This window comes from Hemiscyllium ocellatum, chromosome 4, assembly GCF_020745735.1.
Source record: "Hemiscyllium ocellatum isolate sHemOce1 chromosome 4, sHemOce1.pat.X.cur, whole genome shotgun sequence".
Taxonomy (NCBI): Eukaryota; Metazoa; Chordata; class Chondrichthyes; order Orectolobiformes; family Hemiscylliidae; genus Hemiscyllium; species Hemiscyllium ocellatum.
Window position 1 is genome coordinate 6,028,305 of NC_083404.1, and position 21,544 is coordinate 6,049,848.

The following is a 21,544-nucleotide window of genomic DNA, read 5'->3' on the forward strand; positions in this document are numbered from 1 at the left end:
TGTTTTGAAGTATAATACATTCTCATAAGCTTTAAAAAAAAAGACAAAAAGACGAGTATTTCAAAGACCAGTAATGGACTAGCTTTGATAAAGTAAATCAAGTCTTGATAATGAACTGCTCATTCATTTATCTTGCTAAGACAATAAATATAGCCCATTCTGTTGGAAGTCATTGGTTCCTCATATGGGGACTGGGAGACCTTCCTTTCTCAATCTAAAATGCGTTAAAAAAAAGAGAAACACACATTGAAAGACAGCCACACTGTAGGAAAGAAGAGTCAAAAATAATTTTAAATCAAATCCAATCATGTGGGAAAGTGTACTATATTATAAAGTGGATCTGATCATAATTATGGCTCATTACATTCATTGCGATAATTTAATGATTTACATCTGGCTTTGTTTCAGTAGTTGTTCACTTGGCCCAGTTCCAAACAGATTACAAACAATCCACGTGGAAAAGGCACGAGTATCTGGTCTCAGCCACACGAGGATATTACTGTTGTCAGGCAAGTAGAAACATGGTAGTTTAGGTCAAATATCATAACCTAAGACATGGAGATTAATTACTGGAGTGATTAATGCCATTGAAACTATAAAGTTTCTACAGCAATCACATGTCAGTTACCAACTTCTGTTTCAAGTGTGGTCACACGCCGCCAGTTTGCATTGGCACATTATGGACTACAACAATCTTGGTCAAAGTAAACTTGCATTAAGTTGTATTGTGTTATTATGTCCTTCAGTTCCAGCAATTTTAATTTCCTTTGTATCCCACTATGTATTGTGAATTGGCATGACTGTTGTTTAAGCTTAGATTGTGCATGTTTGATGGCTATAATCATGCTGTACTACTTCAGTGACTTATTGGATTCATTTTATGGTTGCATCTGGACTTTGTACAAATTTCTTAGCCTTTTTTAATGACGGATTCTTCTTTCCTTCGGTTCTCATTACTCTCACATGACAGTGTTACCAGTAGCAAGAAGTGTGAATGTTGCAGCCACAAAAGCAGTCAGAGACTGGGAATTCTCAGACAAGTAATTCACCTCTGGACTCCTGAAAGCCTGTTCACTGTCAAAAAGGCACAACTCAGGAGCGTAATGGAGTACTCTTCATTTGCCTAGATAAGCTCAGATCAAAAGCATTCAGGACAGAGCAGTTGGTAGACAGGGCTCGAAAGTGAATGTGGGGAGCGGGGTTTCCAGTTTTAGGGGAAATTAGAAAAGCCGAATTGAAAGAAGAGTTAGGAGAGCAGAACTCAGGAGAGGTTATTAAAATCATCAGCACAGATACAAATAGGACAGAGTATCTCGAAAGGGTTAGCAATCAAACTACAAGTTCAGTGGTCAAATGAATGACAGTGAGAAGATGGATGGTTAATAAAGGACTGAAGGTGTTATATCTGAATGCACACAGTACAAAAATAAGGTTAAGTCAGCCTGCGGTGCAGAACAAAATTGGAAGGGATGAGATGGTGGGCATCATGGAGACATGGCTGCAAGGGGATCAGGATTGGGAGCTGAATATTCAAGGATATACATCCTATCGAAAAGAAAGACAGGTGGGCAAGGTGGGTGGGTTTGCCCTATTGTAAGAAATGAAATTAAATCAATAGTAAGAAATAAAGTAGGGTCAGATGGTGTATAAACTGCCTGGGTAGAATTTAAGGACCACAAAAGGTTAAAAAAAACCATAGTTGGAGCTATGTACAGGCCTCCAAACAGTAGTCAGGACCTGGAGTGCAAGAAAAACCAGGAGATAGAGAAGATGTGTAGGAAAGGCAAAGTTACAGTGACCATGGGGGATTTTAATATGCAGGTGGACTGGGAAAGATCAGGTTGGTAGTGGTTTTTGTAGAATTTGTGGAATGTCTACAAGATTCCTGAATAAAGAATCCTTGGAGTGCAGGTTCATAGCTCCTTGAAAGTAAAGTAACAGGTAGCTAGGATACCGTGCTGTACATCTCTACGGCCCTTTGGAGCAGCTTGTGATGGAGTCCACTAGGTAGCAGCCATACTGGATTTAGTGCTGCACATTAAGGCAAACTTGATAAGAGAGCTTAAAGTGAAGGAACCCTGAGGGAGCAATGATCACAACATGATGGAATTTACTCTGCAATTTGAGAGAGAAAAGACAAATCAGAGGTAACGATATTTCAGGTGAAAAAAGGCAATTACAGAGGCATGAGGGAGAAGCTGGTAGAATTGACTGGGAGAGGAGCCTAACAGGAAAGACAGTGGAATAGCAATGGCAGGAATTTCTGGGAGTAATTCAGGAGACCCAGCAGAGATTCATCCCGAGGAAAAAGAAGCATGGTATAGGGAGGTTGAGGCAACCATGGCTGACAGGAGAAGTCAGGGATAGCATAAAATCAAAAGATAAAGCATATAATGTAGCAAAAAGAAGTGGGAAACCAGAAGTCTGGGAAGTTGATAAAGACAAATAGAGTTGAAAATGTGTTGCTGGTTAAAGCACAGCAGGTCAGGCAGCATCCAAGGAATAGGAAATTCGACATTTCGGGCATAAGCCCTTCATCAGGAATGAGGAGAGGGTGCCAGGCAGGCTAAGATAATAGGTAGGGAGGAGGGACTTGGGGGAGGGGCGATGGAGATGTGATAGGTGGAAGGAGGTCAAGGTGAGGGTGATAGGCCGGAGTGGGGTGGGGGCGGAGAGGTCAGGAAGAAGATTGCAGGTTAGGAGGGCGGTGCTGAGTTGAGGGAACCGACTGAGACAAGGAGGGGGGAGGGGAAATGAGGAAACTGGAGAAATCTGAGTTCATCCCTTGTGGTTGGAGGGTTCCCAGGCGGAAGATGAGGCGCTCTTCCTCCAACCGTCGTGTTGTTATGTTTTGCCGGTGGAGGAGTCCAAGGACCTGCATGTCCTCGGTGGAGTGGGAGGGAGAGTTAAAGTGTTGAGCCACGGGGTGGTTGGGTTGGTTGGTCCGGGCGTCCCAGAGGTGTTCCCTGAAGCGTTCTGCAAGTATCAGCCCGTCTCCCCAATATAGAGGAGGCCACATCGGGTGCAGCGGATGCAATAGATGATGTGTGGAGGTACAGGTGAACTTGTGGCGGATATGGAAGGATCCCTTGGGGCCTTGGAGGGAAGTGAGGGAGGAGGTGTGGGTGCAAGTTTTACATTTCCTGCGGTTGCAGGGGAAGGTGCCGGGAGTGGAGGTTGGGTTGGTGGGGGGTGTGGACCTGACGAGGGAGTCACGAAGGGAGTGGTCTTTGCGGAACGCTGATAGGGGAGGGGAGGGAAATATATCCTTGGTGGTGGGGTCCATTTGGAGGTGGCGGAAATGACAGCGGATGATACGTTGTATATGGAGGTTGGTGGGGTGGTAGGTGAGAACCAGTGGGGTTCTGTCTTGGTGGCGGTTGGAGGAGCGGGGCTCAAGGGCGGAGGAGCGGGAAGTGGAGGAGATGCGGTGGAGGGCATCGTCGATCACGTTTGGGGGGATTCTGCGGTCCTTGAAGGAGGAGGCCATCTGGGCTGTGCGGTGTTGGAACTGTGCGGCGGAGACGAAGGAATTGGGAATATGGGATGGAGTTTTTACAGTGGGCAGGGTGGGAGGAGGTGTAGTCCAGATAGCTGTGGGAGTCAATTCCTTCGTCTCCGCCGCATCTGCTCCCAGGAGGACCAGTTCCAACACCGCACAGCCCAGACGGCCTCCTTCTTCAAGGACCGCAGATTCCCCCCAAACGTGATCGACGATGCCCTCCACCCTCATTCCTGATGAAGGGCTTATGCCCGAAACGTCGAATTTCCTATTCCTTGGATGCTGCCTGACCTGCTGTGCTTAAACCAGCAACACATTTTCAACTGTGATCTCCAGCATCTGCAGACCTCATTTTCTACCCAAAGACAAATAGAGGGCAACTAAAAAAGGAGTAAGGAGGGAGAAGAATAGGAGGGTAAACTGGTCAGTAATATGAAGGAAGACTAAGAGTTTTAGATAAATATAGGGCATAAAGAGAGGCAAAAGTGGACACTGGGCCACTGGAGAGATAGTAATGGGGAACAAGGAAATGGCTGATGATCTGAATAATTACTTTGCATCAGTCTGCACAGTGGAATACACCAGTAATATTCCAAAATTTCAAGAGTGACAGGGTAGAGCTGAGTAAAGTGGCCATCACCAAGGAGAAGCTGTTGGAAAAAGCTAAATGGCCTAAAGGTGGATAAAATCACTTGGACCAGATGGACCACATCCCACAATTCGAAGGGAGATAGCTGAAGAGATACTGGAGAGGTTATTTGCAATTTTCCAGTAATCACTAGAATCAGGGAGGGTCCCAGAGAACTAGAAAATTGCTTACGTAACACCCCTATTTAAAAATGGAGTAAGGGAGAAAAGACAAAATTACAGACCAATTAGCCTAACCTCTGTCTTAGGTAGATCCTGGAATCCATTGTGAAGGATGAGATTTCTGAACACTTAGACGTGTATGGTAAAATAGGGCAAAGTCAGCATGGTTTCATCAAGGGGAGGTCATGCCTGACTAATCTCTAGAATTCTTTGGAGGATGTAATGAGCAGGTTAGCCCAAATAGATGTTATCTACTTGGACTTCAAGGCGGTCTTTGACAAGTTGCCACACGAGAGGCTACTGAATAAGAGAAGGGCCCCTGGTGTTAGAGGCAAAGTGCTAGCCTGGATAAAAGCTAGTCTCTCTGGCAGAGAACAGAGAATGGGGATTAAAGGGTACTTCTCAGGTGGGCAGCCAGTGACAAGTGGTGTTCCGCAATACTCACTGTTGGCACCACAACCTTTCACTTTATACATTAACGATCTAGATGAAGGGACTGAGGGCTTTCTGGCTAAGTTTACAGACAGTAGCATTGGGGAGGCGGCTGCAGAAGGATGTGCACAGGGTAGGAGAGTGGGCAAAGAAGTGGCAGATGGAGTACAACATGAAAAAAATGTGAGGTCATGCAGATTGGTAGGAAGAATAAAAGCACGGATTATTTTCTAAATGGGAAGAAAATTCAGAAGTCTCAAGTAGAATCCAAGCGGTTTTACAAATACATGAAGGACAAAAGGGTAACTTGGGAGAGAATAGGGCCCCTTAAAGATCAGCAAGGCGACTTGTGTGTGGAGCTGCAGGAGACGGGGCAGCACAGTGGCTCAGTGGTTAGCACTGCTGCCTCACAGCACCAAGGACCCATGTTCGATTCCCACCACAGGTGACCTATCTGCTTGGAGTTTGCACATTCTCTGCATGGGTTTCCTCCGGGTGGTCCAGTTTCCTCCAACAATCCAAAGATGTGCAGGTCAGGTGTGTTAGGTACATTAATCAGGGGTAAGTATATGGGTTGGGGAATGGGTCTGGGTGGATTGCTCTTTGGAGGGTCAGTGTGGACTTGTTGGGCCAAAGGGCCTGTTTCCATACTGCAGGGAATCTAATCTTTACAAAAAAAAACTAGACAAGTGGTTACTGTGGAGAAGGATATGGAAGATATAAAATATAGGTGACATCTTGAAAAATGTCCATATTACAGAGGGCGTGCTGGATGTTTTGAAATGCATAAAAAGATGGATAAAACCCCAGACCTGATCAGGTACACCCTGATCCATGTGGGAAGTTAGGGAAGTGATTGCTGGACACATTGCTGAGATATATGTATCATCGATAATCACAGGAGAGGTACCGGAAGTCTGGAGATAGGCTAACGTGGTACCACTATTTGAGAAAGGTGGTAAGAAAAGAGCAAGGAACTATTGATTGGTGAGCTTGACATCAGTGGTGGACAAATTGTTGGAAGCAATCTTGAGGGACAGGATTTACACATATTTGAAAAGGCAAAGATTGATCAGGGATAGTCAACATGGTTTGTGCATGGGAAATCATGTCTCACAAACTTGATTGTTACTTCTTTTTTTAAAAAAAAACTCAGAGGATTGATGAGGGCAGAGCAGTGGATGTGATCTATATGGACTTCAATCAGGCGTTTGACAAGGCTCCTCATGGGAGACTGGTTAGCAAGGTTAGATCTCATGGAATAGAGAGAAAACTAGCCATTTGGGTACAGAACCGGCTTAAAGATAGAAGACAGAGGGTGATGGCGGAGAGTTGTTTCCCAGACTGGAGGCCTCATGACTAGTGACACAAGGATCAATGCTGGATTTACTACTTCTCATCATTTATATAAATGATTTGAATGTGAGCATAAGAGTATACAGTTAGTAACTTTGCAAATGACACAAAAATTAGATGTGTAGTGGACAGCGAAGAAGGTTACTTCAGGTTACAACAGGATCTTGATCAGATGGGCCAATGGGTTGAGAAGTGGCAGATGGAGTTTAATTTAGATAAATGAGGTGCTACATTTTGGGAAAGCAAATCTTAGCAGGACTTGTTCACTTAATGGTAAGGTCCCAGTGAGTGTTGCTGAACAAAGAGAGCAGGTTCATAGGATAGTGAAGAAGGCATTTCCTTTATTGATCAGCATATCGAGTACAGGAGTTGGGAGGTCATGTTCCGGCTGTACAGGTCATTGGTTAGGCCACTGTTGGAATATTGCATGCAATTCTGGTCTCCTTCCTATCGGAAAGGTGTTGTCAAACTTGAAGGGGTTCAGAAAAGATTCACAAGGATGTTGTTAGAGTTGGAGGATTTAAGCTATGGGGGAGGCTGAATAGGCTGCGGCCATTTTCCTTGAAGAGTCAGAGGGTGAGGGGTGAGCTTATAGAGGTTTATAAAATAATGAGAGGCATGGATAGGATAAGTAGACAAAGTCTTTTCCCTGGGGTGGGGTGTCCAAAACTAGAGGGCATAGGTTTAGGGTGAAAGATATAGAAGAGACATAGTGGGCAACTTATGGAATGAGCTCCCAGAGGAAATGGTGGAGGCTGGTACAATTGAAACATTTAAAAGACATCTGGGTCGGTATATGATTAGGAAGGGTTTAGAAGGATATGGGTCAAGTGCTGGCAAAGGGGACTAGATTAGTTTGGGATATCTGTTTGACATGGACAAGCTGGACCGAAGGGTCTGTTTCCATGCTATACATATCTGACTATGACTAAGTGTTAAAGAGACTTGGGAGTTCTAGTCCAGAACTCTCTCAAGATAAACTTGCAAATTGAGTCAGTAGTTAGGAAGGGTGATGCGATTATGGCATTTATTTCGAGACTTGAATATAAAAGCAGGGATGACCTGTATAAGGCTCTACTCAAACTACATTTGGAGTAATGTGCACAGTTTTGAGCCCCATATCTCAGGATGGATGTACTGGCTCTGGAGCAAGTTCAGAGAAAATTCACAAGAATGGTCCCAGAAATGGACAGCTTAACATACGAGAAACTCTGGATCTATACTCAGTGTTTAGAAGATTGAGGGTGATCTAATCGAAACACAATACTGAATGGCCTGGACAGAGTGGATGTTGGGAAGTTGTTTCCATTGGTAGGAGAGACTAGGACCTAACAGTACAGTCTTAGAGTAAAGGGAAGATCTTTTAGAACGGACGTTAAGGAGAAACTTCTTCAGCCAGAGAGTCATGAATCTATGGAATACATTGCCACAGAAAGCTGTAGAAGGCATGTCATTGAATATATTGAAGGCAAAAATAGATAGGTTCCTGACTGTGAAGGGATCAAGGGTTACAGGGAGAAAGCGGCAGAATGTGGTTGAGAAACCGGTCAGCCATGATTGAATGGCAATGCAGACTCAATGGGCTGAATTGCCTAATTTCTGCTCCTATGTCTTATGGTTGATTGCGATTACATTCACCAACTTAAACATTAACTTCCTCTATCCAGCAGTGGCTTCGTAGTTACCACTGCGACCTCCGGAACCTGAGTTCAATTCCTGCCTTGGGTCTGTTTGGAGTTTGCACATTATCCTTGTGTCCGCATGGGTTTCCTTCATGTGCTCTGGTTTCCCAACATTCAAATTAGGAGGATTGACCATAGTATATATGGTGTTATGCAGATAGGGTGGGATACTCTTTGGTGGGTCAGTGCAGGTGGCCTCTTTCCACGGGATTTTAATGATTACTGATGTACAGAGGCATGACTATACATTACCTACAAGATGTAATGACCAAGACTTCTTTGATAGAGTTTCAACAGTAATCAAGTTAACTATGACATCAACTGCACTGCATAATTCCCAGGTTATACATTGTACTAACTTGTAATTATATCAGCATGATTTTTTTTGAAAAAGAAACACAGTCGCTGAATCAAAATCCTGGAATTGCTTCCCTAACAGCACTGAGTATAACCTGCAGAGGCAGACTGTAGAGGTTCACTGTCACCTTCTCAAGGGCAATTATGAATGGGCAACAATGGTTGCCTTGGCAGCAATGTCCATCACCCAGAGAATCAAAAAAAGCCTATCTCAAAACGCATCCGTTCCAAGCATTTTTGAAACAACCATAGAAAACAGCAATGCACACCATCTCTGCTGGGTAAAATGATCTAATGCCTGATTGTTTTTATATTCATTCATGGGATGTGGGTATTACTGGGTGAAACAGTATTTAGTGTCAATCCCTAATTGTTCAATGGGCAGTCAAAAGTTAACTACACTGTTGTGGGTCTGGAGCCACTTGTAGACTAAACTACGTGAGGTTGGCAGATTTTCTTCCATGAAAGGACATTAGTGAACAGATGGGTTTTTACAGCATTCGACAATGATTACATTGTGACCATTATGCCAGCTGTATTTTCCAGATTTCTTTGAATTCAGATTTAATTATTTGCCATGGTGGAATTTGAAACCATGTCCTCAGAGCACTGACTTGCAGATTGCTTATCCAGCTTTATTACCATTATTCCATTACCATCCCATAAATATCGCAGATAATAAAACTGTAAAGTACTAATTTTAAGTCACACAAATTAGTTAGAAATTAGGGAATTATGAAGTTGAAGATGACAATGCATTCAGCAAGCAAAAATAAAAAGCTAAATACTGCAAAACCTTAATCAGAAATTTAAAAATCACAAAACCAGGTTATAGTCCAACAGGTTTAATTGGAAGCACAAGCATTTTTTAAGCGCTAGATGAAGGAGCAGCGCTCCAAAAGCTAGTGCTTCCAAGTAAACCTGTTGGACTATAACCAGGTGTTGTGGGATTTTTAACCTTGTACAGCCCAGTCCAACACCAGCATCTCCAAATCTTAATCAGAAATAGAAGCAGAAAGTGCTGGAGAAACTCAGCAGGTCTGGTAGTATCTAAAAGCCAGAAATGGAGTTAATGTTTTGATGTCAGCATGAGGTTGCAAAGAACTCACTACTCTACAGATGCTGCTAGACAAGCTTACTGTCTCCAGCATTTTTAGGTTTTATGAAATAAATGTAATCTGCTAGACTATGAATTGTGCAAATTATAAATAATGTATGGGTTATTGCATTTGTTCAAGAAATAACTACTTTAAAAATCTAACATCATAAGATGATTGTAGAAAATAGCATAATCTATTGCTGCTAGACCTCAGTAAAGCATGCTAAATAAAGTTCTACACAAACTGCAGAAATTTGACCTAAAGTCATTGGTACCTGCATTGGATACATTTTAAATGATTTATGCCAAGGGAAGAGGAGAGCTGAATAGGGTCTGTTAGCATTTGGTGTTGGAATTCCTATCATTTCTAATGGAGATTCAACTATTTGATTTCTGAAAACCAATACAGATCAAATCTAACGTGGAAGCTCTAGAAATATGTCAGAAACAATGGCAAATAAAATTTAATGTAGCCAAGCGTAAAGGATTAATAATAAGAAAAAAAATAAGAAAATAAGCAATCCGGAAGATGTCAAAATAACAAGCTGAAAACCGATGTAGGAATTATAGCAATAACCAAAGAAAGCAGAACACTCAACTATGTCGTCAAGTTGTCATAATATAAATAAAAGCATGGAGTAATAGTCAAACTGCCCATTGTGCAGTCTACTTACGAAACGGAGAGATATTTAATTCCTGAACAGTTCAAAGAAAAGTTAACATTTATATACCATTTCAAATATGTATGCATACACCAAAGCTCATTGGAGAGATGAGGAACAAACGTTAGGAAGAGGTGAATAGACACTTGATTGAATATTGAGATTTTGTGGAGAATCAAAATGAAAGATTATTAAATGGAAAGAATGTGGGGCCTAAATAGCGGAAGAAAATGTTTGAGGGGAGGAACAAGAGGTCACTGAGTAAATACCCATCAGGTGGCATTTGAAACACTTCACTGACCTCGATGAACCCATGTGTAGAAGTGTCACGAGCTGCACAAGCTTGAACTCTGGATTTTAATGCTTGAATGGCAGCAGAAGTCACAGTGGGGTATATATCCATAAGACAGAGAATTACAAGGAAAGCAATTTCAGAGTTGTCATTCTGCAGGTTGAGGCCAAGCTGGCAGAGATGTAGTCCATTAGATTGACCAAGAGAAACAGACAGATATGTGCACGGTCCCACTACTAATCACTTCCTTCTGAATGTTGGTGAGGTCCTTGGAGGAGAGCAACAAAGACCGAGGCAGTGGCATCATGGATAACCCATCCATACAGAAGGGAAGAAAGTGTAGTTTAAAGGAGAGGTTCTTTAGTTTGCAAGACAGCAGACATTTCTATGGCCATTAGCATGCCTTCAGGATGGTATACTACACATGGTTCTAGGGTCAAGTACGTGACAGAGCAGCTGCAGGGCATTCTTCTGAGGGAGGGGGAAGGTCAAAGTCATGATCCACATTGGTACTAACAACATAAATACGATGGGGAATGGGATCTTGCAATCAGAATTAGGGAGCTAGGTGGAAAAGTAACAAGGACAACTTCAAAAGATCGTAATCTCTGGAAAAACCCCAGAGTAACATACGAGTACAGAATAGGAAGACAGGACAGATGGATGAGTGATTGGAATTATGATTCAGGAGAGAAGGCTTTAGAATCATGGTACTTTAGGACTGGGTCCAGTGGAGATCACATCTGTACGTCAGACAGGTTGCACACAAAGACAGCCAGGTTGGGGTTAGCTCCTTGTGGGTGCTAGTGTGGTGGAGGGGGGGGCGGTAGCTGTTAAACAGGACAGTGGTCTGGGAATCAGGCAACAATATTAACGGTAACTCCAGGGTGCCCAAAATGATGGGAGGAGCGGATAGCACTGGAATAGAGAACAGCATGGTAGTAATGCTGTGAGTCAATCTACAGCATGTGGACTCCAGCAATTGACAATCGCCTTCTCAAGGCCAGCTACGGACGAGCAATAAATGCTGGCCAGCCAGCAACATCCATGTCCCATGAGTTAATAATAAAAAAAAGGCACAGTAAGGGAGAAATTAATGAAGTCCAAAATCAGGGTTACACTGCATGTATTTGAAATTATGACATTCCTAGGACAACAGAGACTTGGACAAAGAAAGGGCAGGACTCAGTGTTAAATATTCCAGTTCACAAAAGGAAGGAAGAATGTGGGAGTGGCAATATTGCTGAGAGAACACTGCAGTGCTGGAGGAGGAGGCCATTCCAGAAAATTTAAGGACATCAATTTGCCTAAAGCAAAAGGGCAAAAATACACAATTACATCATTCAACATAGTCCGTAGACCATCATCTAATGGAAACAATGTGTAGGAATAAACCTGCAAGGAAGTTAGAGAGGTGCAAACATCATACACCAGTTTTACTGGGGACTTTAATTCCCCAAATATAGTGGTAGTGTTAAGGCAGACAGGGGCAAGTGTTTTCATATTGTGTTCAGGAAATTTATCATAGGAATATGTGTCTGGTCCAATAAGAAAGGATACATTAAGAGACCTGGTTCTTAGGAATGACATGGACCAAGTAGATTACATGTCAATGGGGGTTAGCTAATATAAAGTGAAACTCCAAAGTCTTCTACAGCCGCGTAAATAGTAAAAACGGTGGTAAAAGGAGTACAGTTGATTGAAGACCAAAAAGAGCATATGCCCAGATACAAGAGGCTTGGCAGAGGTTGCACCTTCTTTACCTGCCAGTCAGATCCTGCCTAATGCATGGTAACAGACCAGAAACTCAGAAGTTTAAAACTGATAAGGAGGTAGCATTGAATAAGCTATCAATATTTAAAGCTGAATAAGGTATCGGGACTGGATAAGTTACATCTACAGATACTAAAGTAGGAGTGCAAATTGCAAAGGCACTGCAATCATTTTTCATTCTTCCTTACAGTTAGCGGTAATGTCAAAGAATCGAAGAATTATAAACACGACTGTTTTAAAATTCAAAGATAAGCCCAGCAATTACAGATTAGTTAACTTCAGTGGTGGGGAACCTGTTGGAAACAATTAATCAGAATACACTTAACAGTCACCTGGATAGATGTGGGTTAATTCAGAAGAGCCAGCAAGGATTGTTCACCAAAAATCATTACTCATTAAGAGTATTTTTTCAAAAGAATGGAGGGGGTTAATAAGACAATGTTTTTGCACACAGACTGAAAGAAGCATTTAATGCCACCCAATAGACCTGCCAGAAAAGTTATAGCTCATACAATAAAATGGTCAATAGCAACAATGATACAAAATGGACGGAGGGAAAGGAAACAGTTTCCTAGGGGTTAGTATAACAGAAAATGTGGGAACACTAAACTGTAAGGACAGTATAGAACTCCAAAAGGATAGAGACAAGCAACTGAAGTGGCAGATAGGAGGCAGACGCAGTTCAACAAAGAGAAGTGAAATGTGAAAAAAAACATGGAAAGACAGAACATCATCCTTTACTTTATACTAATAGGTGTGCAGGAGCGTACAAGTCATTATTGGTGGAAGGACAGGTAGAGAGCTCTTAATACATCATCCACAATTCCAGACTTCATTAATAGGGACACAAAGTACAAAGGCAAGGAGGATATGCTGAACTAAATTGAGACACTAGTGAGACTTCACCTGGTGTACTGCGTACAGCGGAGAGGGCAGATACTCAGGGTGTTCGATTTGGACTGTATTCAATAGCAGTTTGAAAGAAACTAAGTCAACCCAAGACAGAGGCTGGGGGGGAATGATTTAAAGATAAGGTTAATATGGGAGATAAAACCAAGATTGATTGGTACTCTCCAAGGTGGTTGTCAAGTTGTGACTTGTTTTAGAATCTCAGGTACCAGAACAGAAGACAGGCAAAATCCCAGTTCTTAAGCCTTCAAAAAGACAACCAAGCCAAAAACGATTGGTCTATAGAAGACTATAAAACAGTGCAGAAAAAGATAGATGCATAAAATCATCGTGAACTAATAATTCAACAAGCTGACATGCTCAGGCTGGTCAACAAGGTAAGTTACAAGTGACATCAGGAGATTTTCCAGATCAAATGATCACACATGAAATGATCATCCAGCAAAATTTATGGAGACAAAACCCTGGAAGTACTGTACAATTTGGTTTGAATAATATATGGATAAATCAAATAAAAGATGAACTTGATGAGGAAGGGCAAGGCCATTTATGAAAATGGAAGTTAGTCACCTTTTCAAAAAAGTGAAAATAATTGCTTTAAAACACATTATGATGTCAAACAAAGAAATAGAAACTGAAATATCCTCGAACCAATTTATACATTTAAGAATTTCCAAATAATAATTACTAATGGCTCAAATTAATCTAGCAAGTGGCTAATTGTTCCAGTCCAGAAATCGCAGTCAATCTTCAGTCTGTAACAAGTTAACTGATCTGAACTCGAAATGGGGAGGCAATGTCCCAGTAGTAGGTGATGGAAGAGCCCAGCATCTCAGTGCAAAAGGCTGAAGCATTTGCAACAATCTTCATTCCAGAAGTGCTGAGTAAATGACTTATCTTTGCCTCCTCCAGATGCGCCCAGCATCTCAGATTCCAGTCTTCAGCTAATTCAGTTCATTCTGCATAACACCAAGCATGGAGGCACTGGACACTGCAAAGGAAATGGGCCCCGACAACATTCTGATCAGAACTAACACAAAGACAGCAGTACTGAACGATCTGTTGGCTCCCCTGGTTTAGATATGCAGGGAAAGAAATAATTATTTTTGCTGTTTTACTTTGTGCAATCCTGTTCCTGAAATCATTTTTAGATATTACATCTACCCCTACTCCACTTCAGCACTGGAAAATTAGTGAAGATAATAAAACCACGAAATGATAGCGCATGATGACAATGTGACATTGCAACAAATCAGGGACTCAGGCATCAAATGATGAATAGCCATATTGATAGATGACAGCTGAAGGTCAATTGGCCAAGATCCATGTTGTTAGTAAAGAAGAGTCAATTGAAACACTTTCAAAAGGGCTAGTGGCAGTGATACTCTTCTGATGTCAGGAAAAAGGCCAGGTAAGTAGTCCAGTGAATGAACATGGGAGCCAGAGGGACATCTGGGTAATGGAAATAAAAGATAAAACAAATACCTGATATAGGGAAAGGCAAAAAAAAATGAAATAAACAACAGCAAACGTACCATTTAGAAGATTGGAAGGTACGTACAAGGTTATAACTTCTCAACATCAACATCAGACATAACCAGATGAAAACATGAAAATACAAAGTTTTCAATTTTTTTCTAGTTGATCATATTTGAACTTTTGATAAAAGCAGGGTGGGACAAAAGATGACACTTGAATTAGCATATGAAGATGGAATTAAGCATTCATTTTACAGAAGTACATTTTATCCCTACATTTATGTCAATTAAAAAATCTGCAGTCCATATAAATGGAAATTACCCAAATTAACCTATCTGAACATTAACAGCAGCAGGGGCAATGTAGCGTCTCTACTGATGAAATGTAATTACAGTAAGCAAAGTTTGTGGTGGTCATTTTCATCAAACATGTAAATGGGAGTTTAAGACAGAAAAAGTTAAGATTTTCCAAAAGACATGGTTTATTTAAACATGTATTTCCTGTTGATTTTTTTTCAAACACACACAAAACAATAGTACCTCAAGAAATCGTTCTTCCCACCCAGATGAAGGAATCCAAAGGTTAGAAGAGTTTGTGAAGGTCTATAAGAAAATAAAAAAAAAGTAGGTAGTATAATAGTAAATGTCAAAAAATTTGTAACCCCTGAAATTTCCAAAATTGCTCTTTTATATAAAAAGAGTACTCATGTTTCTACATAGGCCAACAAGAAAATAAGACAATTGGAACCATAGTAGATAAGCCTCAAGCCTATACTACATTGATGGCTAATCTTCTGCCACCACTCCACTTCAGCACACTTGCAGTTATGTTGATCTTTTAAGATGTATCATTTGGGACATGAGAAATGATAGTAAATCACTTGGAGGTGACATTGCATACTCTAAACAAACATCATTGAGGCCACCTTATTTTGGTAAAGATCTATGGAGCTGGTAAATGAAGTGATAAACTGTTAAAAAAGAAATGATCTTACAGTGACCGGCATAACAAAAGAATAATCAGGAGATCCTGAAAAGTGATACTAGTAAGATTATCCATTAAGAGAACAAAGTCAAAAATCACAGTACCAGGTTATAGTCCAACTGGTTAATTTGGAAGTACCGTAGTCCCCCTCACCCCGTACCCACGGAGGATACGTTCCAAGACCTACCATGGAAGCCCAAAACTGTGGATAGGAGCAAACCCATTCATTTGAATGGGAAACGTACCTTCCCAGCAGCCTCCTGGTTACAGATTCTGGAATGTTCCCCATATTATGTTCAGGCCGCGGTAAACCGCAGGTAAATGAAACCCCGGGAAATGATTCCGCAGATGCAGGGGGTGTCACCCTGTACTAGCTTTCACAGCGCTGCTCCTTTATCAGGTAGCTGTGGAGCAGGATCATGAGACAGAATTTATAGCAAAAGATCTGTGTCATGCAACTGAAATGATACACTGAATAAACCTAGATTGCTGTCCAAACAAACGTGTTTGACTCTTACCGGATGTTGAGAGGTTTTTAAATTTTGTCCACCCCAGTCCAACACCAGCATCTCCACATCATAAAGAGAACAATTAGGAAGACAGCATCCAACCAATCCAAGATTAACCATTTATTGACTATATCATGCTATTCATGGTCAAACATAAAGCATCAAAAGGGGGAGAAAATCCAATTAGAATTCAGGAGGTCTCTGATCATGATAAGAAATAGGGCTTGGTAAGGGTAGAGTTCTGGGATTTTGTGGCTTGATGCACAACAAGGAAGTCCAATGACAGGAGGAGAATTTCAGTCAACAGAAAACAATAAGACTTCTGTGCTCGATCATTTAATATCATGAATTGGAATCTCTAGTTAGAAGGACTAAAACCATTGTTTTTAAGAATTACTTATTTCTGAAACTGTATGAACATTTGTACCTGGGCAAACTCAGACTGGTTCTCTCAAATTCAATTAACTTGTGTCAAAGCCAAGGTTTCAGTGGGGTAGGGGAGCCAAAATTAATGGCTCTTAAATGTACATGATATCGGGAACAAAATAAATGCACTAACAGCATAAATAGAAACATTATCTCCTGATTTATTCTTTACCTTATGGATCACTACTGTTAAGTGGCGTAAAGGTTACTTCCATCAGGGTCGTCTTCCCCTTGTTGGTTCTTACCTCCATCCACGTGCATTCTCCATCATTTAATCTTAGATCATTTCTTGCTGTTTCACTTAATTCATCATGAAATTTTAAAAACTACCTAACTACCTTTCCTTTTATAGAAGAAAGTGAGGACTGCAGATGCTGGAGATCAGAGTTGAGAGTGGGATGCTGGAAAAGCACAGCAGGTCAAGCATCATCCGAGGAGCAAGAGAATCGATGTTTCGGGCAACAGACTTCATCCTGAAGGGCTCTTGCCCAAACCGACAATTCTCCTGCTCCACAGATGCTGCTTGAACTGCTGTGCTTTTCCAGCACTCCACATTTCCTTTTCTGCTTATCTTTTTCAAATATCGCACACTGGTGATTATTTATTTCCCAGCACTAATTTCCTTGTAGCCATGTCTCCAATAACATGGAAGGTTGGCCTTATTTCAAAGGGAATGGAGTATAAATATAGGGAGGTCTCACTAAAACTATATAAGGCGCAAGTCAGACCACATCTAGAATACTGAAAACAGTTCTGACCCCCTTATCTAAAGAGGTGGTGTACTGACATTAGAGACAGTCTAGGTAAAGTTCACCAGATTGATTCCGGATATGGTGGGATTTTCTTATGAGTAGAGGTTGGAATAAATTGGGCTTGTACTCATTGGAGTTCAGATGAATAACAGGACACCTTAATGAAACATACAATTCTTCGAGGCAGGTAGATACAGACAGGTAGTTTCCTTTGCAAGTGTGTCTCTAGTTCAACAATCTCAAAGTAAGGGACTGCCAAATTAAGACAGAGATGAAGAGGGATTCCTTCTCAGAGGGTAGTAAATCCATGGAATTCTTTAACAGAGAACTGTAAAGGCTGGATCGTTCAAGGCTGCAATAGAGTTTTAACCAGTGAGGACATTGGGGTTATGAGGAAAATGCATAAAGTGGAGGTCAGCCATAGTTTTTCTGAAGGGCTGAGCAGACTCCATGAGCCAAACTGCCAACTTCCATTCCTACTTTTTCATTGAAATAGTCACTCAGTATGTGGGCATCAATGGTCAGGCCAATATTTATTCAGATCACTATTTGTCTTGATAGCTCTTGAAAGTGGTGAGCTGCCTTCGCAAACCACTGCCATTGTTATAGGTAAGCTCTCAATTCCATTAGTGACTAAGTTTTGGCCAAGGAACGGTGACATATTTCAAGTCAAAATGGTGAGTGGAACTTGCAGCTAGTGGTGTTCCCACATACCTGCTGTCCCTTATTCTTCTAGGTGGTAGTGGTCGTGGGTTTGCAAGGTGTTAAGATGCCCTTGCTATATTTCTACACTGCTGCTACTAAGAGTCAGTGGTGTGGGGAGTGGACGTTTTTAGATGTGGTGCCAATCAAGCAAGCAGATTTGTCCTCAATGGTGTTATCATTCTGGCAAGTTGTAAAAGCTGCACTGATCTGCACTGCATCAGAATTCTGACTTGTGCCTTTTAGATATTAAACAAGCCATGGAGAGTCAGGTGGTGAGTTACTTGCAGCAAGATTCCAAGCTTCTGACCTGCTCCTGTAGCTACAGCAAGTATATGGCTCATTATATATCTAGTAACCCCAGGATGTATATAGTGGGGGATTCAGAGACTTTTATATCACTGAACCTCAAGAGGCAACAGTTTAGATTCGCTCTTGTTGGAGTTTATCATTGCCTGACATTTGTGTGGTATGAATGTTACATGCCACTTGCCAGCCCAAACATTGTCCAGGTTCTGCTGCTTTTGCACATGGACTGCTTCAGTTCCTGAGAAGTCACAAATTGTGCTGAACATTGTTATAGAGTTAGAATTGGGAATGTTAACTGATGACAAAACAGAGTGAGAGTTAGTGATGAAGCAACTGAAAATGGCTGGTCCAAGGATATTAGATGGTCTTACAACTGGAGTTAAATTGAACCCAAAAATCTTACAGAATTACCTCAGAAGAGTATCCATCCTTACATGTAGACCAATACAGGTGTCAGATCAAAGCCTTACACAACTATTATAGTGAGGCTGAAATTATTAAAGTTGACAGTAACTTTGTGTCCAACTCTCTTTCTCTCTTCCGATAATCTCTTGATTTACAAGTGCAAATTGTGTAAGCCTACATCTCTCACTGCAACTGGCTGTTTTTCAGATACCCAAGAATTGCAACTCGACTCACTAATGGAAGAATGAGGAAAAAAAAAGAGAAACACATTCGATCGCTATACTCAAGAGGATAGTTTTGAGGTAGAATCTGCTTTGAGAGAGACATCAGGCATGAATTGCTGCATCTAGGACAAGGAACACAGCACAAGCATCATGACAGTGGAGTGTTGGGGTCACAAGCAAATTAAGTTGTAAGGACTTTGAGGAGGCAGGTTTCAGAAAACAGCTGATGTGTATACAGTTTTTTAAGTTGTGAAGAATGCTAATGAAGACAAACTAAAAGACTTTGCAATTTGAAGTAAAAATCAATTTTGTTGCAGTTTCCATTATTTCAAATGAATTAACCACTCATTAAAACAGATTTCACTCATTCCTGAGGTGCCTAAGAAACTAAAATGGTAAAAATTAACCACCAATCTCTATACGCTTCCAATATAGAGTCAGTTTTGTGGTGCAGACTCAATGCAGTAAAAATACATTTTATCTAGAAATTTGGGGAAAGTTAGTCATGAGCAGGATTACTTTTTTTAAAAAAAGGGATATAGTGCAGCAAATTTATAAAACAAACAGTGTCAATCATTCCCAAAGAGAATATGCTTTTGCAAGTAACCGAAGGAAGTACCAAATTGGGTCAAAGCCCATCTGACAAACATAGTCAACAATCTCCACAGGAGAAAATAATGAGTATTTTTCCACTGACATTACTCACGAGTAGAAATTAGAAATACTGCCAACAGCTCAAATAGTTTGGAGTCTATAGTCCAGCAACATCTGATGTAATAAAGAGGTATGTGAAGGCTGGTAGCATTGCTGTTTGAGAAACACTTCCATCTGGCATTTGAGGGTCACTATATCAAAACAACTAACACAGTTAGAACCAGAGTTGATATCTTCAGAGTGAAATGAAGCCCCATGAAATTATTGTTCCAGTTGTAATCATTCATTCTGATTGGGTGGCTTCCTTGCACCTTAATAGGCCTACTGCAATCATATCAAAGACTTTGAGATAAACACCGAATGCTGGAGAAACTCAGCAGATTTGGCAGCTTCGTTGGAGAGATAATCAAAGCTTGTGTTTCGAGTCTGGTACGATTCTTCTCTGGAAGAGTTTCAGTCGGAAGCAAAGGAGCGACCTTATGGAGTTTTATAGAATCTTGTGGAGCATGGATAGGGGAAACAAACAGGAACTTTTTCCCATGATAGGAGTGTGCAAAATTAGAGGGCATAGGTTTAAGGTGAGAGGGAAAAGATTTTAAAGGGGTCCTGAAAGTCAACTTTTTCCACAGAGGATGCTGCATGTATGGAATGAGTTGACAGAGGCAAGTACAATTACAACATTTAAAAGGCTTTTGGATGGTTACATGGATTAAAAGAGTTTAGAGGGATATGGGCCAAATGCTAGCAAATGGGACTAGATTAGTTCAGGATATCTGGTCTGTATGGACGATTGGACCAAAGGTTGATTCCATTGATTCCGCGTTGTATGACTCTTAACATTTTGAAATTGGAATGATTCTTAATGGTTTCTCTCTCCACAGATGCTACCAGACCTGTTGAGTTTCTCAAGCATTTGGTGTTTGTTTCAGATTTTTGTTTTCCCATATTCACGATACTTTGCTGTTATTTGAAAAGACTTTAAGTCCTTGTATTCTCTGGTCGCCAAGCAGTTACTGGAAAATTCATTTTCTGTTTCTTATCAATCTTCAGGAGAAATTAAAAAAAAGACAAAGATGCACTTGTCAACAGAAGCTGTCACAGAAGCCTTGTGCAGGATTTGTAAGTCTCAGTAATTCCAAGTCACAAGCTGTATTGGTTTTCCAGAGAAATAACCAGGAGTTGCATGATATAATGAAAGTCTGCTACATCATAATTCCCAAGATTCGTTTAAGGCGATGCTTCAACGGTACAACAATGCTACTTCAGCTGCATTCAAATTAATGGAAATGTCACGATCCTAGAATTCACTGACCAATAGTGCTGGATGTAAGTTTGTTCCTGAGCTGGAACAATTGTGCTTTACAAGCACTTAGCCTAATGACCCCAATCCTCAACCTCTTAGATTGTACCAGTAAGTGGATATAATACAGGCAGTTAGATAGAATTCTCAGCACACAGCAATCTAGTTTCCTCCAAATTCAAAACATGTGCGGATCACATGAACCTATACAAATAAGATAATATCTCCAATTGAACTTGGTATTTACTGCAGTTCAGCTGAGAGACTAGTCAACAGAGGCATAAATGGTGGTTATAGTCTCAAATATATTGTTTGGACACTATTAAAACAAATAGTGCATTAATATACTGAAGTTCCTCGATTTTCCTTTATATTGCTGCAAACAGCCTTACACAACTACAAAATATAAAATTCTAGATAAATTAAAATTTAAATTTAAGGCTAAAGCTAGTCAGTGAGACATACTCAGATTACTTGCAGCATCCCCATAGTTAGTTTCAAGTTAGGGATCTTGAATATAAATTGGCACAAGTATAAAGGTAGTTAAATATTATGGTCGGTCAACAGTTGAACATGGAGCAAAGTTGATAAAGTCAGAGTTGTGCACCACGGAAACAGACCTTGCGGTCTGCAGTCCAGCTCGCCCATGCTGACTAGATATCCTAAACTAATCTAGTCCCATTTGCCAGCACTTAGCCCATATCCCTCTAAACTCTCCCAATCACATACCGATCCAGGTGCCTTTTAAAATATTGTAATTATACCAGCCTACACCGCTTCCTCTGGCAGCTGATTCAATACCTGCACCACTCTCTGCATGAACAAGTCGCTCCTTTGGTCCCATTTAATTTTTCCCCCCTCTCACCCTAAACCTGTGCCTTCTAGTTCTGGACTCCCCCCATCCCAGGGAAAAGACCTGCCCCTCA

General features: G+C 41.0%; 1 protein-coding gene across 2 annotated transcripts in view; it reads right to left on the bottom strand.

The window, feature by feature from the left end:
* pde7a (phosphodiesterase 7A) overlaps positions 1–21,544 on the bottom strand; it is a 158,541-nt gene that overhangs the window by 118,811 nt on the left and 18,186 nt on the right. Inside the window, exon 2 of one of the 2 annotated variants that reach the window (XM_060822676.1) lies at positions 14,893–14,955. The exons of the other annotated variant lie outside the window; for it this stretch is intronic. Within the exon in view, the coding sequence (XP_060678659.1) occupies positions 14,893–14,955 (63 nt within the window). The remainder of the gene's footprint in view (positions 1–14,892; positions 14,956–21,544) is intronic. 2 annotated transcript variants of the gene reach the window in all.